The 27,934-nt window shown below is 35.7% G+C and overlaps 1 protein-coding gene across 1 annotated transcript in view; it reads left to right on the top strand.

The window, feature by feature from the left end:
- Positions 1 to 27,934, top strand: part of LOC109069688 (neural cell adhesion molecule 1-like) — a 96,419-nt gene that overhangs the window by 46,364 nt on the left and 22,121 nt on the right. The window contains exons 5-15 of the mRNA XM_042771690.1: positions 193 to 330; positions 1,774 to 1,891; positions 4,079 to 4,239; positions 4,835 to 4,977; positions 5,151 to 5,174; positions 13,228 to 13,257; positions 16,576 to 16,726; positions 21,475 to 21,662; positions 24,309 to 24,405; positions 24,693 to 24,863; positions 25,959 to 26,087. Coding sequence (XP_042627624.1) covers positions 193 to 330; positions 1,774 to 1,891; positions 4,079 to 4,239; positions 4,835 to 4,977; positions 5,151 to 5,174; positions 13,228 to 13,257; positions 16,576 to 16,726; positions 21,475 to 21,662; positions 24,309 to 24,405; positions 24,693 to 24,863; positions 25,959 to 26,087 — 1,350 coding nt within the window. The remainder of the gene's footprint in view (positions 1 to 192; positions 331 to 1,773; positions 1,892 to 4,078; positions 4,240 to 4,834; positions 4,978 to 5,150; positions 5,175 to 13,227; positions 13,258 to 16,575; positions 16,727 to 21,474; positions 21,663 to 24,308; positions 24,406 to 24,692; positions 24,864 to 25,958; positions 26,088 to 27,934) is intronic.

Below are 27,934 nucleotides of genomic sequence, written 5' to 3'. Positions count from 1 at the left end.
TAGCTCTCACTGTTTGCGTTCATTAATAAATTGATGAGATCATTAGTGCAGCCTAATGCTGCTTTCTCAGAAATGTGGCACTTTATTTATCCCTGTGATAACAGATGAAAAAAGTGTTAAATCGATACATTTGCATGCAATTTTAATACGCAATTACGCAGACATCTGTTCCACCCTTGTTCTGTTCCACAGTCCGTTTCAGGACTTTGAATAACAACCATCTCCAAATCCGAGGGATCAGGAAGACCGACGAGGGTGTCTACACTTGTGAGGGCCGCATTAAAGCCCGCGGAGAGGTTGACTTTCGCAGCATTAAAGTGGTTGTTAACGGTGAGCTCTTATTCATCTTTTTGTACCTGTAATGCTCTGGATTTGGACATTTAAGGTGAGAAGATCCCCACAGAATCCGATCCCACTTTGACTCCAGTATCATTTTTTTATTCTCATAATTTATATAGCCCATTAATCCCATTAAATTGGATTACCAATGCTTAACTGGTCAAATTATACATTTATTTCTGTGTCTTTTCAGTTTGCAAGATACTGTAAAAGCTTAGCCTACTTGGTTAGCATAGCGTTAACTGGTTAAGAAAAGCTCTTTTGATTTAGCTAGAAGAACATATCACAATATACAAAAAAATACACAATGTGTATTTGATCCGCGGCTGTGTTGGTGTATAAAGCTCAGTGTTTTGTGTTGAGGATCAGACGTTTTTTGAAGTAGCTGTTTTCAAGCTGCTCCACAGATGTTTTTCTCTCATCTCCTTTTGATTTCTTTCTCATTTGCCATGTCGTTTTCCTTCCTGAAGTAAACCCGGTAATTTCACCTCTTATGTCTGCCTTTCTGTTTATTTGTTTTCTAGTTTGAGTCTTATTTGACTCCTTGGCAGGTTCTCTTTATGTTGTTGTTTAGTCTGCTTGAGCGACCACAGTGCGGGCCGTAGTAACAAAATACAGCACTTAATTTGTGAGTTCCTTTTTATCAAGAGAGGAGCAGCAGATATTTACATAAAAATTGGTTGTATCATCCATTGGCAGCCAATTTAAATCCTTTTTCAGCATGTGCCAGATTAGCTGCAGTGCCAAATTCTCTCTGTGAATGTGATCATTCTTCTGATCTTTTTCATCAAATGTGCAAATTTATGAAAGAGTGAAGATGTATTTTGAATAGATTCATAAAATACACATTATTGAAAGTTTATGAAATTGTGCACGTTGAGGCTTGAGGCAACATTGTACTATAATGGATTCAAAAGTATTTAGTAGTTGTGCATTACATACTTTGACTTCTTTTTTCCCTTATTATGTATATATTTATATTATTTTTCAAGGAGGTTCACAACATGGCATTTTCAATTTCTGTAAAGTGCTAATTTCTTGTTCTGCAATGGTTGTTCCCTGAAGGCAGCAAGTGTATATACAACATGATTTCTGATTAAATGTTAGATTGTATTTTATTAAAATTGATTTGGCTATGCATGTGTGAAATATATATATATATATATATATATATATATATATATATATATATATATATATATATATATATATATATATATATATATATATAATTCTTATTTTATAGCAAAACTTTTTCTTTTCCTTAATGGTACAATGTTGCCTTAAGGTAAAAGCTGTTTTAAAAGCATATATTAATTATATTTAAGGGTTCTGTTTGAAGTAGATTAAAAAGTGATATGTAGCTAAGAGGGTTAAGATTTAGAAGTTTTATTTGGCTCGCATATCAAAGCTGCAATTTTCTTTTCTGTTCAGTCCTGCCCACTATACGAACCCGTCAAGTGGAAACGAATGGCACCGCTGACATGGGCTTCTCAACCCTGCTGGCCTGTGATGCTGACGGATTTCCTGAGCCGATGGTGACATGGGCACGGTAAGCCCATATTCTTTCACAAAAGGAGAAACAAAGCACTACCGCAACACTGGTTTTCCTGCACCTCCTCTTGTGTATTTTGGATTAGGAATTCGAAGCAAGATAAAAAGGCCTCTGAATAAATGAAGAACTTTTGTGGATGACAGGGAATAGAAAAACACACCATTAGTACTTTTAAAGTGTGAGTCTCTCCTCAGCCATCACCGTGTTCTCAGCGGGAGTGCGTTCTCTCTCTGCTCGTGGAGGAGAGCGTGTGAGATACCAATCCCTCGGGATGATACAACACGCCTCAAGGATCTTTTGTTCGGTCGTGCAGAAGGGGGATGGGGGAAGGAGGAGTTTATTTGTCTCACAATAACTCAGGTCCTCTCCTCTGACAAGGGTTATGGTATATTTATTAACTATTTGACCTTAAATCAAGGATCACCACTGTGGTCAGGAATCCCATGAATTCAAGAGTGTCTGCACAAAGACCACTAATAGAGGGGCAAATAGAAGTAGAATGAAAATTAGAATTTGGCTGACAGTTTCCAATTTTCTTTATATGTTTTTATTTTAATTTTTTTTTAAATCAGTTAAATCTCAGTAGGTGAATATTAAACATAGGGGTGCATGGAAAAATGTGTAGCTTAAAAATATATTTAAAATAATATTTTGATGTACCAGTATCTAAAAGGATATTGTAAACCACTGGTTTACGAACTTGTGCCTGGGGTTTAATAGTAGTAATAAGAAGAATGATGAAATAGTATTAATAATAATAATAATAATAATAATAATTATTATTATTATTATTATTATTAAATACAAATATTCAATATTTATTATTATTTTATTATGGTTTCTTTTCAACTAAATATATAATACACAGTATTATTGTAATCTTTTTCTCTTCATTTAATATAATAGTATTAACAATTTATTGTTATTATTCAGTACAATTATTTAATATTTCTTATTTTTATTTTATTATAGTTTTTTTATTAAACTAAATATTATAGTTTCAATTTTTTCTTTATATTTTCAGTCCATATAAATTCAGTATAATTTATTATAATAAATGATATCATTATTATAATTACTATTACTATTATTATTATTACTACTAATTCTCAGTAATATAATTTTATATATGTTGTTTTTATTATTATTATTAAATTTTAATAATTGAATTTAATAATAATAAAACTAGATTTTTATTTCTTAATCTCTCTCTCTCTCGCTCTCTCTCTCTCTCTCTCTCTCTCTCTCTCTCTATATATATATATAATATAATATAATACAGAAATTTTTTATATTTTAGAGAAGTCAAGTTGCGATACCGAACAGGACCAAATGGAGATGCCAAAAAAATATAAAATAAAAACTAAACCAACCGCCTGATGACTGCATATATCTACTACTGTAGACAGATCCATTCATTATCGTGAATGTGTGTGGAAACAACATGAATGTATGGAAATGTCTGTGCTGTGCATAAGTACAATGTGCGATCAGTGCATCAAGAGCACTCATACACGCATTAATATAATGGACTCACATGTGCTTACTGTACACCTCCTGTACGCCACCGAAATTGTCTTTACCTTGATTGGAGTCTTCATCCATCAAAACTTTATGTCTCATCTGGCCGTACAGCAGTAGGATGTTGACAGTCCGTTCAGTCTGTACTTCACACAGCGCGAGGTGCCAGGGCTCACGCTCTTCAGAGACAATCACAGAATATGACAGAGCTCTGCAATCTCTGATATAATCAGCCTGGTTTCCTTTATATTAGCTCTGTTTTGGACGGATTGTTTGAACGCATTCGCTTTCTGGATCATTGGACTGAAAACTTTCGCAGAGTTTAGCAGCTTAAAATGATCTGATCGCAACCAGAGAAGCAAAATTGGGTTAAAGGGTTAGAATGGAAATTGTGCTTCAGTAATTTTGCGTTAACTGCGTTAAATTATTTTAACACGTTAAGGATTGTGAAATTAATCGCGTGCGTTAACGCGATGACAGCCCTAATATATATATAAAACCCCTGCTATAATCATCACTTTTGATGATTAATTAATAGCTCCAACTATTTTTATACTGAATTTTGCATGCTTTATAGAACAGGCTCTTTGAAAAGAAATTGTTCAGATTAGTCTCCCCCATTGCTGTATTGTTTCAATATGTTAGTACTTTATTTCCTCTCAGGAACAACATTCCTCTGGAGAGTGGCGAAAAATACAACTTCAATGAAGACGGCTCTGAGATGACAATACTAGATGTGACAAAGCTGGACGAGGGAGATTACACATGCATTGCTAAGAACAAAGCTGGGGAGAGCGAACAAGAACTTAGCCTTAAAGTCTTTGGTGAGAATTCATGAGAGATGAAGTCTCGAAGGAGTCTAGAGATTTGACAGCACTCTGTTGAAGTTCAAACTGAAAATTCAGCAATGACAAAAAAATAAAACAGTATTCAGTTTTATTCTGCAGAGAACAAAGTGTAGTTGCATGCATATATTGTTTTATGCCTTAAAGAAATAGCCCACTTGAAATGTGTTTATTAAAAGGTTTCACATGGGACATTTTTAGAATTTCTCTCAAATCCTAAACACATTTTAAATGAAATAAAACAAAAAAGGGAGATATTTATCCAAATGTTCACGTTGCTCTCTTCCACATTGAAAGTGAATGGTGATGGATGCCGGCAAGCTCTGAGAAAGCACAATAGTATTTGACCATATTTCAAGTCTTATAATAGAAATGGACTGAAAATCTCATTCACACTTCTGTTGGTCCAAAAATTGGCAAAATCATCTGCAGGAGATATGGAAACTTAGGCATAAAAACTTGTCTTTACATGCCATATTTAAATTATCATTCTGCAAAATGTCTACTTTTGTGTTACTTTTTTGGCATAATGTCATCTTGGAGTGATGTAACCTTTTAATATGTGTCCTCTCAGTGAAACCCAAAATCACATATCTGGAAAGCCAGAGTACAACAGAAATGGATGAACAGGTCACATTAACGTGCGAGGCCACCGGAGACCCCACACCTACCATCACGTGGAGCTTCGGCACCCGGGTCTTCACCGAGGGAGAGCAGGTAACCCCAAATGCACAGGCACAGGGTCTTCTCACTTGATAGAAGTGGCACCAGGAGCTAGAAGAGTAGCATGTTGATCGCGGTCATATAGACAGGCAGCAGCTAGTTCAATGATGGAGTCGTGGTGCACCTGCCTCTGGCTGTTTCATGCATTCAGTTCTTTTTGTCTGCAGGAGCACCAAAAAAGGATTTATCAGGTATGAGATCAGAAGGTCAGGTATAGTAACAGGCCACTTAGATCTGTTTCTATATTTCTGTTTTTTTCAAAAATGTCTCTGATGTTGCCTGCATACTCAAGACGTTTGCTAATCGACCATCTGGTGTTTCGATCTCTTGAAGTTCTTCAAGTCATGATGCTATCTGCAGTTGTTGATATGTGGAAAAGACTTGCATGGTGGTGAAATACTATTGCAACAGTTCCTGACAGGAAAAGTGATGATGGATGAGCTCTAAAAATTGCTTTACATTTGCTCTGTTCCACAACCTAGTGAGCTGCCTAGAGAGGCTGCATTGCGAGGCACCACAGGCGCTAAGGCTGCTCCAAACACTGGGTAAATGAATTATGCTGCCTCTTTAGATACCTTGTTTTAACCTGATTCTAAGGCAGAACCACTTTTACTCTTTGCAGAGAATCAGAATCCAGAATGTATTGCAATGAGCTCAGTGAAAATAAATCTAAGATGGCGGATTAAAGAAAAGGTGATTTTATATATATTTTTTTATTTTTCGAATCAGTGTCAAAGTATTGTTAGAACCAAACATTGATTATTTTACTCCGTATCTGTGTATGCCGTCTTTTATGCTTGTTAGAGTATTGCACCGTTAGCTTAGCACCATGCTAATGCAAAGCTCTAATGAAAATAAAAGAAGTAAATTAAGTAGGTTTTTTTTAGCCTTTATTTGGATAGGACAGGAAGTGAAGTGGGAGAGAGAGGGGGGGCGAGATCAGGAAAGGTCCATGAGCCGGGACTCGAACTCGGGACGCCACGATCAATGTTGGGGGTAACGCATTACAAGTAACGCGAGTTACATAATTATATTACTTTTTCCAAGTAAGCCTAATTTTTCAAGTAAGCTAATTTCACTTTTGGTGTAAAAGGACATTTACAGTTGGCAAAAATTAAACTTTTGGGTTTTTTGTTTTTAAAAAAACAAATAACCAAGCCTAGTCCAGGTGACCAAAAGTAACACAAAAGTAATGTAATGCATTACTTTACATAAAGAGTAACTAAGAAACTCAATTAGATACTTTTTTATGGGGTAACGCAATACTGTAATACATTACTTTTAAAAGTAACTTTACTCAACACTGGCCATGATATGTCGGCACACTGCCACTATGCTATCAGCACCGACAAAAGTTAAATTTGTGTTCAGCCTATTGTGCTGCTGATGAAGAACATTTCAATCACTATCCAACCAACCCAGTTCAAGTAACCCTTTTTTTTTTTTTTAGTTAAGGATAATAACCGTTTGTATTTCAGTGACAGTTAAGCCGCCCGCTAGGTTTTAGAACAGAGCTTTTGTCCTCTATACTTGAGGTATATAAAAAATAAAGGATTTCTAGTTTGAAGCCTCAAAAAAATTAATAAATAAGCTCAATCTCGCTTGTGCCGAGTCACTATCATCACAGTGTTCCTGAAGGAGCATGATTTATATAAGCTCTTTGTTGGAGCGCTTTGTCATTTCCTCTGTGTCATCTTGTCCATTCTTGCTCATCTCATGTGGGTGTTGGGTTGTCATGATTGCCAGCATCTCTTCACTGGCCTGTGCTGATCACCGTGTATTTCTTCATGGTTACAAAAATGATTAGCAGGTTACTTTGGCTGTTTAACATTTTATTTGTCAGCATCAGATATGACCAGCTGTTTCTGTTGATTGTCTTTTAAGCAAAATTAAATCAAAATTGATTTTATGTACTTTCTTAATATACATTCCTGGGCATGATTTATCAGTGGATGTTATACCAGAGGGGAAAAATTCATCAAAATGTAATAACTTGCTCTGCTTAAAACAGTTAGTTAGTTATTGTTTTGTCCATTAGGAAAATATAAATCAATAAGCAAATAGCTATCAGGCTTGTACAATGAACCTGATGAACTACTCTATATACCACAACAAATATTATTTTCAAAATTTCTGGCTCTCTTGATTGTCTTTCAGTCAACATGAAATTAAAATCGATAATGTTTACTTTTATAAAACACATTCATCTTTTTTCAGAGGGAAAAAAATTCATCAATGTAAAGTGGATTTGTTTGTTTGTTTATTTTATTTATTTTGTTATCCATCTGTAGAAATATAAATAATCAAATACATTAGCTATCAGGCTTTGAGTGTGTTCGTTTGGGGTCGCATTGACTAATCGACTTCAATGCTCTGCCATGAAACTTTAAGCCTGACGTAGACTAGTCACTGGTCCTATAGAGGGCGCAACAGGATAAGAAATCTTTGAAGGACTTCCACATTTACGCTCCGTTTCCAAACAGTTAAAATGACAAATAAATGCATACTCTTAAAGCGCTCAACAAGACGTGTGATTATATTACTGGATGCTCAAAATTGAACGGGAGATTGTATGTTTTAAACAGCTTATTGTACAGGTAAGTTAATCGCCGTTCTACTCTAATGCGCTACTGCACTGTAACACACACACATAGGCTACAGACAGTAGCTCGTACATCACGCAGAGATCTCGCGCACACAGAATCATTCAGTATTGTCAACACTGTTCTGTGATTTCTCAATAAAATAGCTTAGAAACTGAAAAGTTCAAGCATATATTTCTTAATAACTAAATCCCACAGCTTCACTACTAGTAGAGAGACGCTGCCATGTAGAATAAATTCACACAAGCAATCGCTCTCACTAATGCTTTCATATAAATGTAATCTTTACTGTGCTACCTGATCTGTATCTGATTTAGAACGAGCAGAAATCTGAGAGAAATATAACGACCCAAAGACAAAAGAACTGATAAAAATGAGCTGTTATAGGAGCAATAGCCATGTGGGCAACACTGTGTCATTTGCCATAGCTGTGCACAAGGTGTTAGATTCACTGCTTCAGACTTATTTGTTCATTAATGACGTCATTAGCGACTTTCATCACATAAAAGTCGAACTTTAAAAAATTTGAAGTCGTACAACCCCAAGTTCACATGCACAACCAAACAGTGATGTATTAATGTACATGCCTGTACACAACAACAAATAATATTTAAAAAATTTCTAGCTAAAATCAGATCCCACTTTACATATTTTTTTTTCTTGTTGCATATCCAGTATCGCTCAGAAATGTGTCAAAGTCCATTTGTGATATATAAACTTAGACTTTTTCCTCACAATTCTGATTTTACATCGTGCAATTCTGTTTTTTCTTTCCTTATATGATTTTTTTTTGTTTGTTTGATTTGTTTCTTGTTTCTTCCATGGAATTAAAAAAAATAAAACAGGCAATTATGACTTTTTATTTAGTAATTATGACTTTTTTTTTTTTCTCTCACAGTTGCTAGTTTATATCCCACAATGGCAAGTTGCAATTACCTTTTTTAATTGTATTTTTTTTTTGTCCTGTGGTAGAAACAAGCTTTTATTGAAATGTCACATTACCGAAGTTATATGCAAATGCTGTTTCATGCTGACTGTACCTACGCAGTTTGGTGAAGACAATCAACAATTAGGGTTTCTAATCTTGTGTCACTTGTGAAAAGCAAATTGCCATAATGCTGCTAATTATTTTTGAATGTGTGACTTTGCTATTCCAACAATGCTATAAAGAACATCACATGCTTGAAGTGGGATTTTTTAATTTCTTGGTTGCACAACCTTTTTTTTTTTTTAATCCTCACAACAATATTTTACTGGGTGCTTCAGATGTGGAATGCCTTTTTAATAATTCAGTGTTATGGCTACAATTTCTTTTGCTTGAGGAGGTGGGAAGGGTTTATTGAAAATATTTACTAGAGCTGTAGATCTTCTTGCTCTGCTTGATGCATGTTTCTACCTTCCCCGTGCCCTCTTTTACACAGCTGTGTGTCGTGCATTACACCTGCGTTCAAATGTGCATGGAAATCCTTCAGTGTCTTGAGTTTCCTATCGTTTTAAAATAAATGTTTTCTCCCTCAAAGAGACCCAGATCGTATATCTTATCTTCTCTAATTGTAATAGTTGGTTCAATAAAAAATGAGTTGAGGACTGTCATATATTGCAGTATCTGAGCCACTTACCAAGGTGCTAGACAAATGAGCAGATCATAAAAATGGCAGGGTAGGAGCGCCACAGGGTGATAAAGAATTGGCCACGGACCACAGCTTATCACAATCCGGTTGAAAGACAAGAGGAGAATTCAACCTCTGAACAAGGACCAATACACCAGCCACTTTTTCTTTGGTCATTTCTCAGTTGTGCCTTCCTTTCTGGGTCTCCTTTGAGAAATCTATAGAGCACATTAAAGGGAAAGGGAACCAAAAATGAAACTTCTGGCATCATTTACTCACCCTTGTGTTGTTCTAAACTTGTTTGATTTTCTTTTTGGGGGGTAGGATTCAAAAGGAGATATTGATTTTTATTTTTTCCATTTTAATTTCATTTTCATTTTTTTTTTAACCAGACCCGTCGTATTAAAATAGGCAGAATGTAATAAGATCACACAGTACAAAAGTTTGACTAGCTTGAGTTGGTTGTAGGTTAAGGGAGCGTTTTAATCCTAAACCCCACAGACACTCCAGAGAGAGCAGGGCATGTGTAGGGCAGCTCGTGTTTTCAGACACAATGCACTTTCAGATGAATGCAGTATCGTAGTGCCGTCATTGATAGCTTTGTCCATTTGTGCCAGTGACCCCGCAGCCAGTGAAAAGCCACCTATCCCCTGAGCTTGGTAAACAGCGTTTCCTGGCAAACTGTAGCTGATCTGATGAAACTGAGATATGGACGCTGTCCCTCTCATAGTAGTTCCACTGGAGCGTAGGATTTTCACAGCAGCCGTGTTGATGTTTTTTATCCTGCAAGAGGGAATACTTTAAAGGAGACTTCCAGGTTAAATACAGCTTTTGCGCTCTCATCAGTGTCTGTGGCATGTTATTAATTATTGCATTTCTGATTTAGAAAATTTAAAGAAATGTATTTAAGGGATTTCCCTTTGATCTTCTGAGATGAAAGAATTTTGAATATATTGTATTATGAACTACTCACTTTAAGAATTTAAAACTCCTTTTATTTAAACCAAACTGCAGAAACGACTTCAGGTTTTTGGCATCACATCAGTGACACTGAATGTAATGAGAAAGCAGAATAGATGATATTATTCCCTTCCTGATAACAAAACGCTAATTATAAGAGTAAAATCAGCAGCAGAAAACTTGTTGCTATGTATGTGCTATATTTGGCTGTGTAGCTGCTGCTCTGCATGTCCTCCCAAACAAATTAATTGAACGGTGTGAAGGAGGAGCATATAATGTTAAAAAAGATAAATAATAATAAATAAATGCTGTTCTTTTAAACTTTCCATTCATCAAAAATCTGGAAAAAATGTACCTCTGTTTCCGCCAAAATATTAAAAGAATATTTCATTTGTCCTCCCTCTCTGTTTATAAAAAAATTAAAATTATGTCAGTTCATGTGCGATTCACTTTGCATAGGTTTCTTTGAACTATTAATTTAAGTTGCACTACTGTTTTCAACACTAATTATAATAAGAAATGTTTCTTGAGCATCAAAATCAGCATATTAGAATAATTTCTGAAGGATCATGTGACACTGAAGACTGGAGTAATAATGCTGAAAATTGCAGCTTTACATAACAGGAATAAATTACATTTTAAAATATATTAAAATAGCTATTTTAAACTATAATAATATCCACAATATTATTGTTTTTACTGTATTTTTAAGAAATAAATGCAGATTTTCTACATGTAGTTTTTACAATTAACACCAATAATTCACTCATCAGTAACTCGTTTGAATAAGCTGCCAAATTCTAGATTTGCTTTATGAATATGGATTTGTTCTCCATTCATATTGTAATCATCACAGATTCATTGTGTGCATTTGAGAGATCAGAGCAGGCCTGAGGTGTTGGGCACCTGATGTAATCAGAATAATCATGTAATAATGTCAACAGTAACCTGAACATTTCATTTACGAAAGCAGCTTGTTCATTTTGTTCTGGTACTTTATCAGGCCTGAAAATAACATACAAGCATTCATCATTAGCCTAGGGCTTCAGTTTATACTAAGATATTAACTTTAATTAGGAGCAATTAGACAGCATTGCAGAATAAAGGCATTGATCATAACTGTTTATCCTGCGCGGGTCTCCAGGGAGGTAGTTAGCCAAATGAAAGCTGCAAGACTAGCAGACTCAGCCTGCTGTCATCGTAACAACACTGCAAGGGTTTAGCTTTTTTCTGATGCTCTTGCAAAATGACTCGTTCTGTTCAACTATGCATTTTTTGTTGTTGCAAGCATGGTACAGAGATACATTGTTGTGCTCAAGTGCACTAACGCGGAGCACGGACCATTTCAGGCATCGTTCGATTAGCCCCTGTTGCTCTTCATGTGTTTTGTCTGGTGATAATCTCAGTGTGTTCTAGCATGTCAAGTGGTTTCTTGTCTAATGCATCGTGTTGCTAAGCATGTGCACGCTCAGCCTCCGTGTGAAGTGCCGTGAGTCCACAGAAAACTTCAGCCACTTTCATAGGAAAAGTGACTGCATGGAGTGTTTATCTGTATGGTTTGAATATTCGCTGTCACGGTGTACAAAAGCTAAAGGGTAGTAATATGTTTACTTTAGGTACTAAAATGTACCATTTAGGGGTAAATAAGACACAAAGTTGTGCCTTTTAGCTTTTGTACCATAGGGCATCGCCTCAATGACTGTTTTTCTTGAGAGTGTAGATATGTAGTGGTCCTGTTATCTGCAAAATGTAAATTTCTTAATGTTGTTATTAACAACACTTTTTTTTTTTTTTTTTTTTTTTTTTTTTTTTTTTAAGAACTCATAATGAACCTCAAAAATAATTTTATAGTCAGTGTTTTAACTTGTTTTCCAGTATAAATATCTAAATGCCCTTAAAACAAAATAAACTTTCTTGAGAAGCAAAACTATTGATATTAAGTCTTGTTTAAACATCACTGAAAGGAGAAAAAAAAATTGCCAAAAGGGTAATAAACACTAAATGTTGTCCAATAGTGGATTTTACAGTTAACCAAGTTGGACAACACTGGCCGATAACCGATTAATCAACCGACTGTTTTTAAAATGAATACTACATGAAAACTAAAACTTTATTGGAAAAACAATATAAAATAATACTGGAAATAAAGTAAAATAAACTATTAATTAAAAGTAAATTAAAAAAAAATATATTCTGAACCATACTTTTAAAATGGAATAAAATATTTATACAAACATTACATCCAATCCAAGTATTCAGGAGTTACCTTATATGGTATTAAATACACATAATTGCTGATTATAAGGTGTAAGATGTGCATTTTTATTTGTCTAGTTGTCTGGTTTCTGTTCCTCACCAGAAGTAGCATCTTCACAGTGTGTATGTGTAAAAGAGGGAGTACATGAGGTACATATGTTTGAGAGATAAAAGGACACAGATAACTTTTGTTCTATTGTTCCACTATTAACTATTAAACTATTGTTCCAGCAATCGACTATCGGTGCCAATTAATCGGCATAACTGATTAATTGGTTAACATCTAACATAAAAACACTTACCAAAAGATGAATTGTCTAAAAATTAGAATAATAAAAAAATGAACAAAACAGAAATTAACAAAAAAAAAAAAATCTTGAACAGTTTTGCTTTTCAAGTAAATTCATGTTGTTTTCAATTAAATTCGATTTTTTTTTTAATATTATTATTATTAAAGGATTTTTTTTTTGTGCTTGTGCTTAACTTTTGTTTGATTATTTTATGGTGTATGTGTAAGCAGAATTAAATTAATCAGAATAAATGACTAGCCTATATTCAATTCTGTTTAACTGAATAAGTCAGTAATGCTAAAATAAGAGCAAAATAACAGATTATTTAATCTACTTTGTAACATGTTTTTTCTATTATAATTATTTAATGTTTATTTTTTGCCATATACCTTTGTAATATTTCACTTTTAGTCCATATAATTAATCAATAAACAGATGTCTTTTAATGTGCAGTGCTTTTATTCTCAATGACCTTCTAAAGGACTGCTTTGCCTCTTTGTGTTGTTTTGTCTGTGTTCTTTGCAGGCCTCTTGGACTCGACCCGAAAAGCACAAGGTAGAGATTCCATATCCATGTCTCCATAAACTAAATTATGAAGATAGCCATCAACTCCATAAACCTTTTCCCCATCTGATCAAATCTCTGAAATCTCATCAGATCTGTCAACTGAATTACGATGACAGCTTTGTTTCATCTGAGAGTGGAATGATGTGGTTTTCACTTTCTATATTCAGTGCATGGCATCTTTTCCATTCTGTATCTAATCAATTAAGTCATTACGACATCATTCAGTATGACATCATAAGACTGCATTCTTGACGGGTTCATGTTTTGAAAAAGCTTTATAATTTAATTTTTTTATTAGTGTTACTGTTATGTGATGATTTTTTCTTTTAAGTAATTGATGTTGCACAAAGTGCTTTTGTTGTTGTTCACACCGAGACTTTTCCTTTTCCAACCCTACAAAAATAGACATTTGAGGAAACCACCTCCATCCAAGCTTTTCAGAGGGCTGGCGTGCATTATTAAAAAGACCTTTCTGCTGAAAACTATGGCTCTAAAACTTTAATGATGTGGCGTTCTCACGTTGCAAATGAATAAATAGGGCCTTATCTGAGAAGAATGGGAGATGAAGTCTGTTGAATGTGCTGATTGAAATGTATAGCTGTTTATCATAAAGATTCAGTGTTACAGACCGCGGTTTGACCCCAGGACCACATAGTAACCAGATTCCAGTGACAAGAGCACGTCTCATTGCACAGGGGGTCACGGTCTGGCCATTTGACCACAACAGACAGAGAAACTGTGGGAAAGAGGGCCGGAAATGGGCTGGACGGGGCTCAGCGCTCCCGTTAGGAGGTTATTCAATTAGCCCAGTCAGCTCTGCTGGGTGGCTGTTGGGTGGTTTTTGGATGAAAAGGCTCAGCATTATGTAAGCGTGACTCAGTCCTGGGACAACATCGGCATGATTATTGTCTTTGACATGAAGCTTCTGCCGAGTTTTCATTCATAGCGAAGTTTGTGCAAGGGGCAGCGACTGACCAGAAATATAGAGAGAGGAGTTTTTTCAATTTCAAGTGGAGTGAGGAATACTAATGTTGTGCTTGATGAAGTCTTCATAACTTCAGTGCATATCCTGTCCTCATTACCGTCCTGTCCGAGATTGTGTGTGTGTGTGTGTGTGTGTGTGTGTGTGTGTGTGTGTGTGTGTGTGTGTGTGTGTGAGAAAGAAAAAGTGAGTTCATTCCACTCATTCTGAGATCTGTTCATCCCAAGTATTTAGTTTTATGCACTGCAAATAGTCTCTCACTCTCTCTAATGAACGATATTTGAATAGCTGTTACAAATCACTTCCTCATTTTTCTTTCTTTTTATACATTTTTGTATTGCTACATGCTAGATCTCGGTGCTCTTTGCTGTTCTGACTTACACTTGTAATGCTTTTTAGTACAACATGATCACAATGCTATGCACCAGGGAGTAAAGTCATTATTTTGGGCTAAACGCAACTTTATATTTAATAAATATATATTATATGAATAATAATTAATAAGAATAATTATTTATAACATAATAGTCAGCAGCGTTGGAGAGTTTTAAAAATAATGCATTACTGTATTGTGTTACTCCATAAAAGATGAATTAATTGCAATACTTTTATGGAAAGTAATGCATTACGTTAGTTTTGCGCTTCTTTTTTCACCTGGGCTGGTCTTGATTATTTGGTTTTTTTTTTTAATAACAAAAAAAAAAAAAAATACTAAAATTTTTATTTTTGGCAACTGTTAAGGCAATTTCACACAAAAAGTGAAATGAATAAGCCTCAGGCTGAATGAAGTGCTTCTGCCACTCACTCCCAGTTTCTCTCAACATGGGACAGGAGAGGTGTCAGTGAATAAATAAATAGTAACTTGCATTACTTATTTGAAAAAGTAACTCAGATATTTTGTTGTAAAATGAATGCATTACTTTACTAGTTATGTATTCTGATTACGTAACTACCGTTACTTGTAATACATAACCCCCAACACTAAAAGTCTGTAATAAGTACTTTTATTTAAAAAAAATATATAAAAATTCCATTTCATAATAATTGCAGTTAATTTGAACTTTTATATTTATCAAATATAATCAAATATCAAATAGTTATTTTAAATTATAATATTTCACAATGTATTTTTAACAAATGCAGCCTTGCTGGGCATAAGAAATCTTTCAAAAGCATTTGAAAATCCCCAACACTACAGTAGTTTATATACTGTATATAACCCGTATTTTATCTTGTTTTCCAGTAATATATCTAAACATCCTTACGTGTCAAATCTTACATTTATGTATAAAGCAAAATAACATTCTTTTGTTTTGTTTTCTCAACTCAACCTGTGGGTCGGATTACACTCCTCCACAAACTGTATCCCCCCGTGGGCCATGTGTTTGACACCCCTGCTATATGAAAATTGCACAGTCATTGAGGAGACGTTGGTTATAGATGCCACTCATCTTCATAAGAGCCACAAGGTTAAGTGGAACAGCAAGCTAAATGAAAATGCAAGCATGGCATGTTAAGATCTATGCTTGTCTTTATAATGAGCACTGGGATGTTGTAAAATGGTCCAAGCCAGCTGAGATCATGTGACATTGCTTTTGAAGTAACAACGGTGTAGAAATTGCTTCCCCTACCTTATGGTCTGCGTTATTGATGTTCCCCTCACATCTTCGCTCCAAAGACTCAGCACATAAAAGGCTCTTATTTATATCTGCTGTTCAGCAAACCTTCTTTTTACCGGGTTTGCTTCTCTGATACAGCCTGTTTCAGTCCTCACATACTTAAAAATGAAGAAATTTGCCATTTTCTCTGAAAGTAGGTAACTTTATTAGTATTTATTTATTGCATTGAAGTGGCGTTATTTGCAAACTGTATAATACATTTAGGAAGATAATGGCAAACCTGTTTATTAATTTTAAGGAATAATTAATTAACATTCTGTCATCATTTATTCATTTTGACGTATGTTCCAAAAATTCTTCGGAAAACAAAATGCTATCAAAAAAGATTATCTAGAGTTGCTCTAAAGCATTTGTGCTCCCAAAAGAACAAAAGTAAAGTATCAAAGCACCATAAAAGTACCTAAAAATAGTTCATAATTCTTTTGTGCAATATTTAAGGTCTATTGAAGCCGAACAGTCATTTTTATGGTGGAGTTTTGACAGCCTGTGTTGCTGGAAAAAGAAAGCCATTTGTGTTTAAAGCAACATGAGGGTGAGTAACTGATGACAGATTATTCATTTCTGGGAAACTATTGTTTTTATGGCTGAAGGAAGTGAAAAGTATGAGTTTTTCAGTGAATTTTTCTTTCTTGTCTCTGTGTTCAGAATCTTGATGGTGACGTGTTGGTCCGTAGTGACGCCCGTGTGTCTTCTCTCACCCTGAAGTACCCCCAGTACACCGACGCCGGCGAGTATCTCTGCACCGCCCACAACGCCATCGGAGAGACGGCGCAGCCCATGTATCTGGAAGTGCTCTGTGAGTCTATAGTATCTGTAGCCTCATTAGCTTCTGTCAGTCACACGTACTGTTGGAAACCACACTGATATGCCTCCGAGGCATGTGTTTAATTCACAGCATCACTGCTGCTCGGCTGCAGTCTAGAGAGCATATGTCAACTCAGTAGAGAATGCTAGTTAATGTATCAAAACTACAGCCACCCCTCGACATTATCACCCCCCCCCCCACCACCAAACCACAGGACACCAATGATGACAAGTGCAATGTGACAAGGTCCACACTGAATGCTGCGTGAATCAGTAATATCAAGGAATGTAAACTGAGGACTGTAAAATTTTCAGTGTTAATTGTCATTCAAAATATTAATTTAATGTTATTGTTAATACCACAAAAACACATGTGGAACACTTTTAAATTATAAATTAAATTAATATTAGGGGTGCACTTATATTAATATTCTTGCATTTTTTTTTTCTCATCATATTACTGCTATAATAATAACAACTGATGGATGTCAGACAAACCATCCATCCAATAAATAAATAAAAAGCAACATGCCAGATCCTGTCAGAAAATATCTGTTTTGTCTGATAACAGAACAACTAGTCAGCAAAATTGTCCGTTAACAGCAAGTCTTGTCTGGTACCAAAAGTCTGGTACCCAAAACTGTATTAACAGTCTTCTATCAGCCAAGCAGCTGACTGAGAAAAGCCAGTGAAGAGCAGAAGCAGGAGACGAAGTGATGATGATAAAAAAAGGAGCAGAGTTTATTGAATCGTTTTGCTTCACAGCAACATCCCATAAACCTTGAATTTCCATAAATATTCCTATCTCTTATTCATGAAGACAAACATCCCTTGAAACCACACATCATAACACTAAACATTGGAATAAATAATATAAAAAACAATAATATAAAATAAGTTACCAGTCAAGTAATAAATCAATGAAATGAGTATATAAATGGCTATAATGATTATTATAAATGATTATATGATTAAATATAAACATCCCTGGGCGTGTACTGAAAGACTGTGCAGCAGAACTCACTGATGTCTTCACAGACATTTTTAACATCTCACTGAGTCAGGCCTGTTATTCCCAGCAACTGCTTTAAAACTACCACTATCATCCCAGTCCCGAAGAAGCCATCTCCATCCTGCTTCAATGACTACCGTCCTGTTGCACTTACCCCCATCCTATGAAGTGCTTTGAACGGCTAGTCATGCACCACATCAAGTCTGCCCTCCCCCCCTCCCTGGAACCCATTCCAGTTTGCATATCGGTCCAAATCGGTCGACCGATGATGCCATCTCCACTGCCGTCCACTCAGCACTCACCCATCTGGAAAAAAAAGGAATCTTATGTCAGAATGCGTTCATAGACTTCAGTTCAGCATTCAACACAATCATCCCTCAACAGCTCATTCACAAACTGGTCGAGCTGGGGCTCAAAACTTCGCTGTGCAAATGGCTGTTGGACTTTCTGACTGGAAGACCTCAGGCAGTACGGGTCGGCAGCAACACATCCAGCACCATCACACTGAAACACTGGGGCCCCCCAAGGATGTGTGCTGAGCCCCTCCTCTTCACTCTGCTGACCCATGACTGCACACCGTCACACAGCTCCAACCTCTTCATTTAGTTTGCGGATGACACGACTGTGGTGGGTCTCATTAGCAACAGAGATGAGACAAACTACAGGAGCGAGGTGAGCCACCTGGCCGGGTGGTGCAGTGACAACAATCTCTCTCTGAATGTGGAGAAGACGAAGGAGATTGTTGTTGACTTCAGGAGAGCGCACACTCAGCATGTTCCTCTGACCATCAACGGTGCGACTGTGGAGAGAGTGAGCAGCACCCAAGTTCCTGGGTGTGCACCATCACAGAGGACCTCTCCTGGACCGACAACACCGCAGCACTGGCCAAGAAAATCACAGCAGCGTCTCTACTTCCTCCGCAAACTGAGGACGAGCCAGAGCCCCACCCCCCATCATGTACACATTCTACAGAGGGCACCATCGAGAGCATCCTGACGAGCTGCATCACTGTGTGGTATGGCGCCTGCAACGCGTCCTGCCGAAAGACTCTACAACGCATAGTGAGAGCAGCTGAGAAGATTCATTGGTGTCTCTCTCCCCTCCCTCCAGGACATTTATGGAAAACACGTCTCACCCGCAAAGCCCTCTGCATCACAGGTGATCCCACTCACCCGTACACACAGCTTCTTCAGTCTGCTGCCATCAGGGAGGAGAATTGCGGAGTCTCCAGGCCAGGACCAGCAGACTGAAGGACAGCTTCATCCACCAGGCTGTCAGGCAAGCTGAACTCCCTCCCGAACCTGCCCCCCTCCCCTCTTCTGCCCAGGCACCACTGAACTATGAACCCCCCCCCCCCCCCACCCCCCAACCACTAATTATATGATGACATGCACGAGTCAATTGTGCAGCATTGGTCTGCTCACTCAACGCGCTCACTACCTCATTCGGCATGGAACTACCTCATCAGTCAGTTAAATAATGCTCTTGGTCACTTGTCACTTGTCACTTTAATCAGACTTAAGATATTTTTAATAAGTGATTTTTTTGCACTAAAAATCTTTTAAACTGCCACTGTTGGTTCACTTCATTGATTTGCACTATATCTGTCATTTACCTTGCGCTGCTTTATTTAACTTTATTTTTAACTTGTATTTTTATTATATGTCTTTTATATGTCTTTTTTTTTTTTTTTTTTTTTTTTTTTTTTTTTTTTTTTTTTTTTTTTTTTTTTTATAAATCCCTTATTGTATAATTGTACAAATACATTTTATATTTGATCTAGTTATTTTTTTTTAGGCTTTAACAGTTAATGTTATCTGTATGCACCGGAGACTGAGAGTAACGCAATTTCGATTCTCTGTATGGTATGTACTGTACATGTGGAAATTGACATAAAAGCAGACTTGAACTTGAACTTGAAAATGGAATAATAAAATGATTAAATGATAAATGATTTTGAATGAATAAATTAATATAAAAGAAAGAAAGTAAAACACAACACAAGTGAGGATCCTTCATTCCTTCATGGCTAATAACTTATGGCTAATATAAATTTTACTACTAATTATAATAATTTCACTAATAATTATAATCCCAAAAATATATTGTGCCTTGCACACCTGAATCAATCATAGCTGCACTGGATGAAATTACAATATTAACTAGAAAAATATAAATCCCACACATTTCTTATTTTTGCATCATCACAAAAACGTTTTAATGAGCAACGTTTTGTTCAACCAACATTTTTCACCTTTATAATAAATTATTATTATTATTATTTTTAAAGATCAACTTTCAATGAGTGTTAGTAATCAAAAAGTAAGAACAGAAGAAATAAGCATGCACAATTAACTATCCTATACTAGCTGATATAAAAATAAAAATAAAATATATATTTAAAAAATCTCTAACAGCCAATAACCAATATGTTACCAATATACTGTGCATCTATAATAAATTTTCTTAAGAAATTCTAATATTGGTGTTTTTCTAATACATTTTCAACACACTTTCATTTTGAGGGTGAAATTGATTCATTGATGCTTAATGGATTCAGTTATTAACAGTGATTGATTGGTCAAAAATACCTGGATATCTGATATCTGGAGCTGAATTTTAGACCAATGAGATTTTACAGTGGGCGGGGTTACCCAGCATGACTCATCATGTAAAAACCCAGTGACCGACAAAATGTCCTGTTGCTAATCAAGGCTGGTTAGCAAAATAGTGGTTAGGATTTGCATGGAAGTAACCAAATTTATTGTTTGGTATTTTGTTGTGTCGTGCCTGGTTAGAACAATAAATGCCATTTTTGATGAATGAAAATGGGGCAGTTACAAACACGGCAGTTAATGCTAGAAGTTTTGTCTGTTCAGTGCATATATACTGCAGATATTTATGCTAGTGAACAAACACCTAATCTTGTTTGTGTTTTTCTCAAATTGAATATCCAGTAGAATTTAATCTAAGCACTAAATTCTGCTAACAAAGACAAAGTTCAGACCAAAAATGGACCAATTTACTGTTGTTTCTACTGTTCTTATATTGCTGTAACATCAGAAATGGAGCACTCTCTTCCCTCAATGTCTTAATTGCAATCAATAGCAAGCAAAGCATTACCACCCATTTTCTCTCTCATTGTGTTCTCCCCCCACCCCCTCCCCACTGGGCCCATTAGTATTTGTTTTCACATTAGCGCCGGCGTATGCTGTGAAAATACCAGCCTCCCTCTTCGCATGTTTAGTGCATTTGTACCAGGCGTGTATTGTTGTGATGGGACTAATGACATCTGAAGCTCTGATGAATGTGAGAACACTATCTCAGCGGGCCGGGAGCTATTCGCACGCAGTCTGTGAGGGAACACAGGCCCGATCGCGTATGTCATGTGAGCATCGTGCCTGAAGTCTCCCCCCAGCATGCTATTCAGGGACGCTACACAGAGGAGGGGCCTTTTGAAGCCAGTGAAGCGTGATTGGCTTTTATGTACTGCCGTGAACAGATGTGTTCAACATCACACAGCACTGTGTTTTACGTGCTCTACGTTTAAGCCCTGGACATTTTGGTCTTTAACCACCTTATTCTCAGAATAAAGGCATCAACGGTAATGAGAGGGGAGGCTTCGTTCGCCCTTAGCGGATGCAGACGGAGGGGTAGGTAGATGAAGGGTCAGCGCTACCTACAGGTTTGTTTGTTTTCATTTGTATATACTCTGCCTTTCATCACAGATGCCCCGAAAATCCTGGGCTCAGTAACGGTGTACACATGGGAGGGCAACCCAGCCAACATCAGCTGTGAAGTGCTCGCTCACCCCAGCAATGTGTCTATTACGTGGCTGCGAGACGGCGTCCAGCTGCCTAACACTAACATCTCCAATATCAAGATCTATAACACGCCTTCCGCCAGCTACCTGGAGGTACAACCCATGCAGGCACCTTCATGAGAACATAAACATTCACATCAATCCAGATGGATGAATACGTGCTGCTTAGATTTAGCCCCAAAATCAAAAGAAAGAAATGTGGATTTTATTTTATTTTATTTTATTTTATTTTATTTTATTTTATTTTATTTTATTTTATTTTATTTTATTTTATTTTATTTTATTTTATTTTATTTTATTTTAGATTAGATTAGATTAGATTAGATTATCCAAATATGCATATCCTCTATTATATTATATTATATCATATTATTATATTATATTTAGTGGTGGGCCATTATCGGCGTTAACGTGCTGCGTTAACGTGAGACTCTTATCGGGCAAAAAAAAAAAATATCGCCGTTAATCTATTCTCAAAGTTGGGTTGGGAGCTGGGTCTATACTACGCAAGCTACGATGACTTTTATCGTGAGAGTTTAGCGCGGATGTATACCTAGACGAATTGCACTGTAGGAGGTGAGAATGAGTCTTCGAACCTGTGTGTATGCCTACTGTGAAATTACCAAGTTTCCCCAAAAAAAACCTCGACAAGACTCACGCCTGTTTCACACATACTCCGTCTGCAGTGCGTATGCAGTCCGTGTGCGCTACTTATGTGGTGCAGAAGCAGCACGGACTCATTGTGCTTTCACACAGGACGTGTTTGCAGTCTGCTACTGATCCGCGGCTGTTTAGTCCACAAACACAACATTTGTCCATTATTCTATATTTCAAACCATGTAAAAAAAAAAAAAAAAAAAAAAAAAAATATTTGTGACTCTTATCACAGAACAGTAACAATCTTTCATAATCATAGACATTAGTTTAAACTTAATAAATATAATCAACATATTATTCATGCATTTGACTTCTAGGTTTGTATAATAAGCTGCTCTCAAGCAAGCGGCAAACAACATTTAAACACAACAATTAGCCTACTTTTCTTGTTGGGATATCGCAAATATTTTAAAATTAAAGCACCACTGACAGAAAAACAGTCGACTCTCGTGCCTTTTGCATTTAAATCTTTTTTACAAGCAATCGCACAGTTCTTAATGAACTTTGTTTTCCTGCTTCCATAAAAGTGCATAGGCCTATATCATGTTGCCTCGTTTATCTTAAAGGTGCTCTTTTTCTTGTTTTAAACCTAGCCAAAAACCCCATGTGTTGGCGTGTATAACACACAGAAGCCTTTAATTAGTATACATTCATTGTGAAATTACTGCATTTCCGTGTCAATCCATGTTAATTTTTACCGCGAACAATGCGCTGTCATTTTAATTCAGCGCATGCAGCACAGCAAAAATAGACTCGGTAGGTAAACAATTGTTGCACTGCTGCAGACGCACCGCTCCTGGAACGCACTGACGGACCACAACCGCGTGAACGCTGGAATCCGTTAACATGGGTGCGTAAAAAAAAAAAAAAAAAAAATTGCGTTTGGATGCAACGCATACGCACTGCAGACGGAGTATGTGGTGTTTGTTGTATTGAAACAGGCGTAAGGTTGTTTGCAATTGTGCAATGCGTAATTAGTTTACTGCAGGAGTTCTTCCAGTCTCAAGTACCACCTAAACGCAAAGCATCCCTTAGCTAATGCAGAAGATGCTGGGCCAAGCAATGTAAGCGCAGGGGAAGAGTCGTCGTCAAACTACTATGTTTGAGTGCAGCACAGCTCTATCAGTACTAACAAGTACATCTTATTGAACATAATTTGAATGCCTTCGGCAGAATTCAAATGAGCCATTTTAATCTAGATTAATTCCAAGATTACAGTGAGATTAGTCTAGATTAAAAAAATTAATCTATGCCCACCACTAATTATATTATATTATATTATATTATATTATATTATATTATATTATATTATATTATAAAGCTGAAATAAAATATAAATATTACATGAAAAATTTTACTAAACAAACATCAGAAATGACTTTAACTTAAAAAAAGATAAAATGTCAAACGCATATAACAAAACGACTAAAAATTAAACAAAAAAATTACTAAAACTTTAATAGTAATATTTAAAAAATAAATAAAATGATTCAGCTAAAACTTTTATTCAAAATCACCAAATTTTTATTAAAAATTGAATAAAAAAATACACAAATAAAAGCTAATTAAAAATATTAATGAAAACGTTAATAGTATATAAATAACACTAAAATACCACTAGTTTAGACTGGATGTGTTCATTCGTTAGGTCAAACCAATGCAATGTTTCTTTCCCTTACAGCGTAAACCCAAATGAAGTTAGTTTATAGTAGGTGGGAAAGCAGTCACACATTTCATGTGAATTAAATTTGAGTCAATGTATACAAGAACGATTTGCTCACTCCATATGGTTTTGAAAATGAGCTTCATTTTCTGTATTATAAATATTTTACCCACTTTTTTTATTATTTATTTTGATTCTGGGGTGAAATGTGACCTGGACCTGTTTTTGTGAGCTTCACCCAGAAAGGGATAGTGTTGATGTAGGCCATTACTGCAGCCTATGCGTCTTATCAATATTTTAGCACAGGGAGAACGCTGTCAGGAGTAAATACACATCTAATGGAATGACAAAATGCATGTTTGAAAGATAAATGCTGAGATAGAGACTAGATGTTAATGCATTCGCTTTATCTGTCCCAGGTCAATCCAGAGTCTCAGAGCGACTTTGGCAACTACAACTGTACTGCCTCCAATGAGATCGGGACCGAATCCAAAGAGTTCATTGTGATCCCAGCTGGTCTGTTTCTCTGTATTGATCTCAAAACAAACACAATATAGTCATTTATGGCAGTAGAAAATCGCGTTGACATTGATTGTTTGGGTGCTTTTTGCTTTAGAGGTACTGCATTTTTTAATTACCTTGTAGACTTTGTTCAATAAAGTGCAATACAATAGCTCAAATTTTCCTCTTGTAAAAGTGGTGCTGAAGCACAGAGCCGTACAATCAGGGCGTATAATTGGGCATAAGCTGTTAAAGTGCAGTTTTCCCACTGTGTATTATAAAGTGTCTCCTCTGTGGTGCAGATGTGCCCTCGGCGCCGTCCATCACTCAAGTGCAGCCGTACTCCAGCACGGCTCAGGTGCTTTTCGAGGAGCCCGAGTCCACTGGAGGAGTTCCTGTGCTCAAGTACCGAGCCGAGTGGAGAGCCGTGGGCCGAGGGAAATGGGTGCAGCGAGTCTATGAGGTGAAAGACGGTGAGTCTGTCACATAAAATGGAGAACACCATCCATATTATATGGATTATAAACACACTACTGCATGGTTTGTAGACTTTAATAATGAACTTAAACTGTATCATAGAAGCACAGAATTTTTCTTGTTCTTTTGAAATACTTTCTTTTTTTGAAACAAGCCGTTTATGCTCATCAAGTTCGCATTTATTTGATCAAAAATGCAATTGAAATCTATAATATAATTGTAGTAATAATAATAATAATAATAATAGTAATATTTTCAAATATTATTACAGTTTAAATATAATATATATATTTATTTTTATTTTTATTTTTTTTTGCAGATTATGCACTTTTGATGGCAAAAGCAAATTTTACTTTAGGTAAAATGATCATGAAAAAACTAACTTTGTCTGTCTTTGAGTGCCAGAACCTTAACATAATAACTAGATCGAAAGAAAATAATAAATCAATTTGAAACAAAAGTGTACAGTATTTATTATGCAATTATTTTGTGAACGTATTTCCATTGTAATGAATTAGGTTTGCATGTAACGAAACACAAGCAGAAAATAAACAATTGATTTAAGAATGGTTTTACATCCAGTTTACTAGAAATGTATTCTGCTTATGACTTATAAATAGTCCAGCAAGTAATAAAATTGACCCTGTAATATAAGTCAAAGGGATAGTTCAGCCAAAAATTTAAATTCTGTCATCATTTACTCACCCTCATGTCATTCCAAACCTTTGTGACTTATTCTATGTAACATACAGTAGAAGATATTTTTGTTTATTACAATGGATGTCAATGGTAACCAAAACTATTAGGTTACCAACATTTTTCAAGATACCATCTTTTCTGCAGAAGAATGAACAACATGTCATGAGGGTGAATAAATGATTACATACTTTTTATTATTGGTGAAATATCCCTTTAAGAAATGTTTTAGCTATGATGTTGAATGAATCAATCTACACTGGGAAGCTTTAAATGTCAAATGTATTTCCTCATGTTCAGTGCCAAGGTTTTATGTCGCCCATTTAACATGCATGCTGTTGTTTATGAATTAATAAATGGGTTTTTGATTAAAACTGCTTCTCGTTGCTTCGCAGCAGGACTGAGTTCAGTCACAGTCACCGGCCTTAAACCCGAAACCGATTACGAAGTCAAGATGTATGCCATTAACGGCAAGGGCGAAGGCGACGGCAGCCAGTCAGTGGTCTTCAAAACAGAGCATGTCCGTGAGTATCATGTTTCTCTCTCTCAGGAGCACCTGGCTCTTTCAACAGCAGCGCAGCGTGGTGTGACGGCCCACACACCTCATCACCAGCTAGTGTGAAGTCTTTGGCTGACGCTGATGCTAAAAGATACAGTTTGTGCTCATGGTGCTAAAGAGTAGGCCATAATGACTTAAGTAGTTTGAATATTAACATATTTTCAGCCACTTGACCGATTCTCTCATTTTACTGAATTACAAACCCGGCATCACAGCATGACATATTAAATGTTAAGTGTGTATTTTTATCAATTAAAGAATAACTAATACCGTATCAGGGTTATTATTTTTAATTAGAACTAAATCCATTAAAAAAAAAAAAGTTGTTAGAAATAAAATAAACGTTAGCTAAATTTCAAATAATATGTCTTTCAAATAAGTCTAAAATAAATAAGTACTAAAATAAATAAAACTAAAACAAAAAAAAAAATTTACATACATAAGTAAAAAAAAAAAAAAAAAAAAAAAAAAGAATAAAAAGTATATAGACATAAAAAACTGATAAAAATGTAAAACACATAAAAACAAAGAAAAATACTACTTTAAACTGAAAACTAAAAATAACGAAAATTTCAATAATAAAAACTTAGATAGATAGATAGATAGATAGATAGATAGATAGATAGATAGATAGATAGATAGATAGATATTACTTTATTTTTAATTAATATATTCTTATAACAAGACGTGCACATAAGTGGTCCGCAGGTCAGCATGCACGACTAAAATTGGAAATGTGCTGTGTAAATTAGTTCAGATCGCACGTTTGCGTACCAACATGGCTGACAGCTGTTAATGCACAATTACCATTTTAGATCGGCAAACTGTACTGTAAAAGATTTCTATTCAAACTGGAACCATAAATTTAGGCTACCCACCAACGTTTTCAAAGCACATGCAAAACAGTCGGCAGAGCTAAACCCGGAAGCGCATATACTTACTTGCTGGCAACCCGCCAAAATAAAAGCTAGCTGATTTTAAGTTTGAAAATGAAATCATTAAAATAATTCAAAAAAAAAAAAAAAAAAAATTAAGGTTCAAATTAAAATAATAATACAATAATAATAAATAATAATAAAATAATAAAATATTAGCATTTTATGTTTACTATAAAATATAGTTTTATCACACTTTATTATTTATATTTCTTATTTTATAAAAAAAAGTAATAAAAAAAATGAAATGAAATGAAGTGCAATAATATTATCACTATTATTCATTTATTTTTTATAGTTATATTTGATGGGTCACACCATTTACCATGCGAGGACCAAACTAAATCTCCAGCTTATATGAGAACCAGGCTGAAAAATCTTATGTGCACTCCTGCTTATAACCTTGTCCTTTTTTAAAAAATATTTATTTATTTATTTTTCATCTAGACCTTTCCATTTTAGTCTCATCTTACCAAGAAAAAAATCTGACTGCACCTCTGTCACTATCATGCACTCCAGACAGGCTTTTGCTTGGTTCTTTCTGAGCAGTGTCTTCTTTTGTGCCTCCCTCTCATGCAGGCCAGTATTATGTAGAGCTCTTGATATGGTTGACTGGCTCACCTTTACTCTGTTCTCAGCTGAACTGAACTCGTCACTCCTTCAGAGTAACTGTTAGCTCATCTGTGTGACGACTCTTAAGAGTTTTGAAGTGGACCAGCTTTTCTAGGCAACACCAGGGTGGTTTGATGTATTTGCCACTTTTTGACAATGTATAAACAGTTCCCACGTGGCTATCCAGCGTTTGCACTTTTATTTTTAATATTTTGTGCAAGTTATGTATTATTCATAGGTCGAAGCCTGTGGACTTACTATAAAT

This window comes from Cyprinus carpio, chromosome A15, assembly GCF_018340385.1.
Source record: "Cyprinus carpio isolate SPL01 chromosome A15, ASM1834038v1, whole genome shotgun sequence".
Classification (NCBI taxonomy): domain Eukaryota; kingdom Metazoa; phylum Chordata; class Actinopteri; order Cypriniformes; family Cyprinidae; genus Cyprinus; species Cyprinus carpio.
This window is presented reverse-complemented; position numbering and strand designations above follow the sequence as displayed.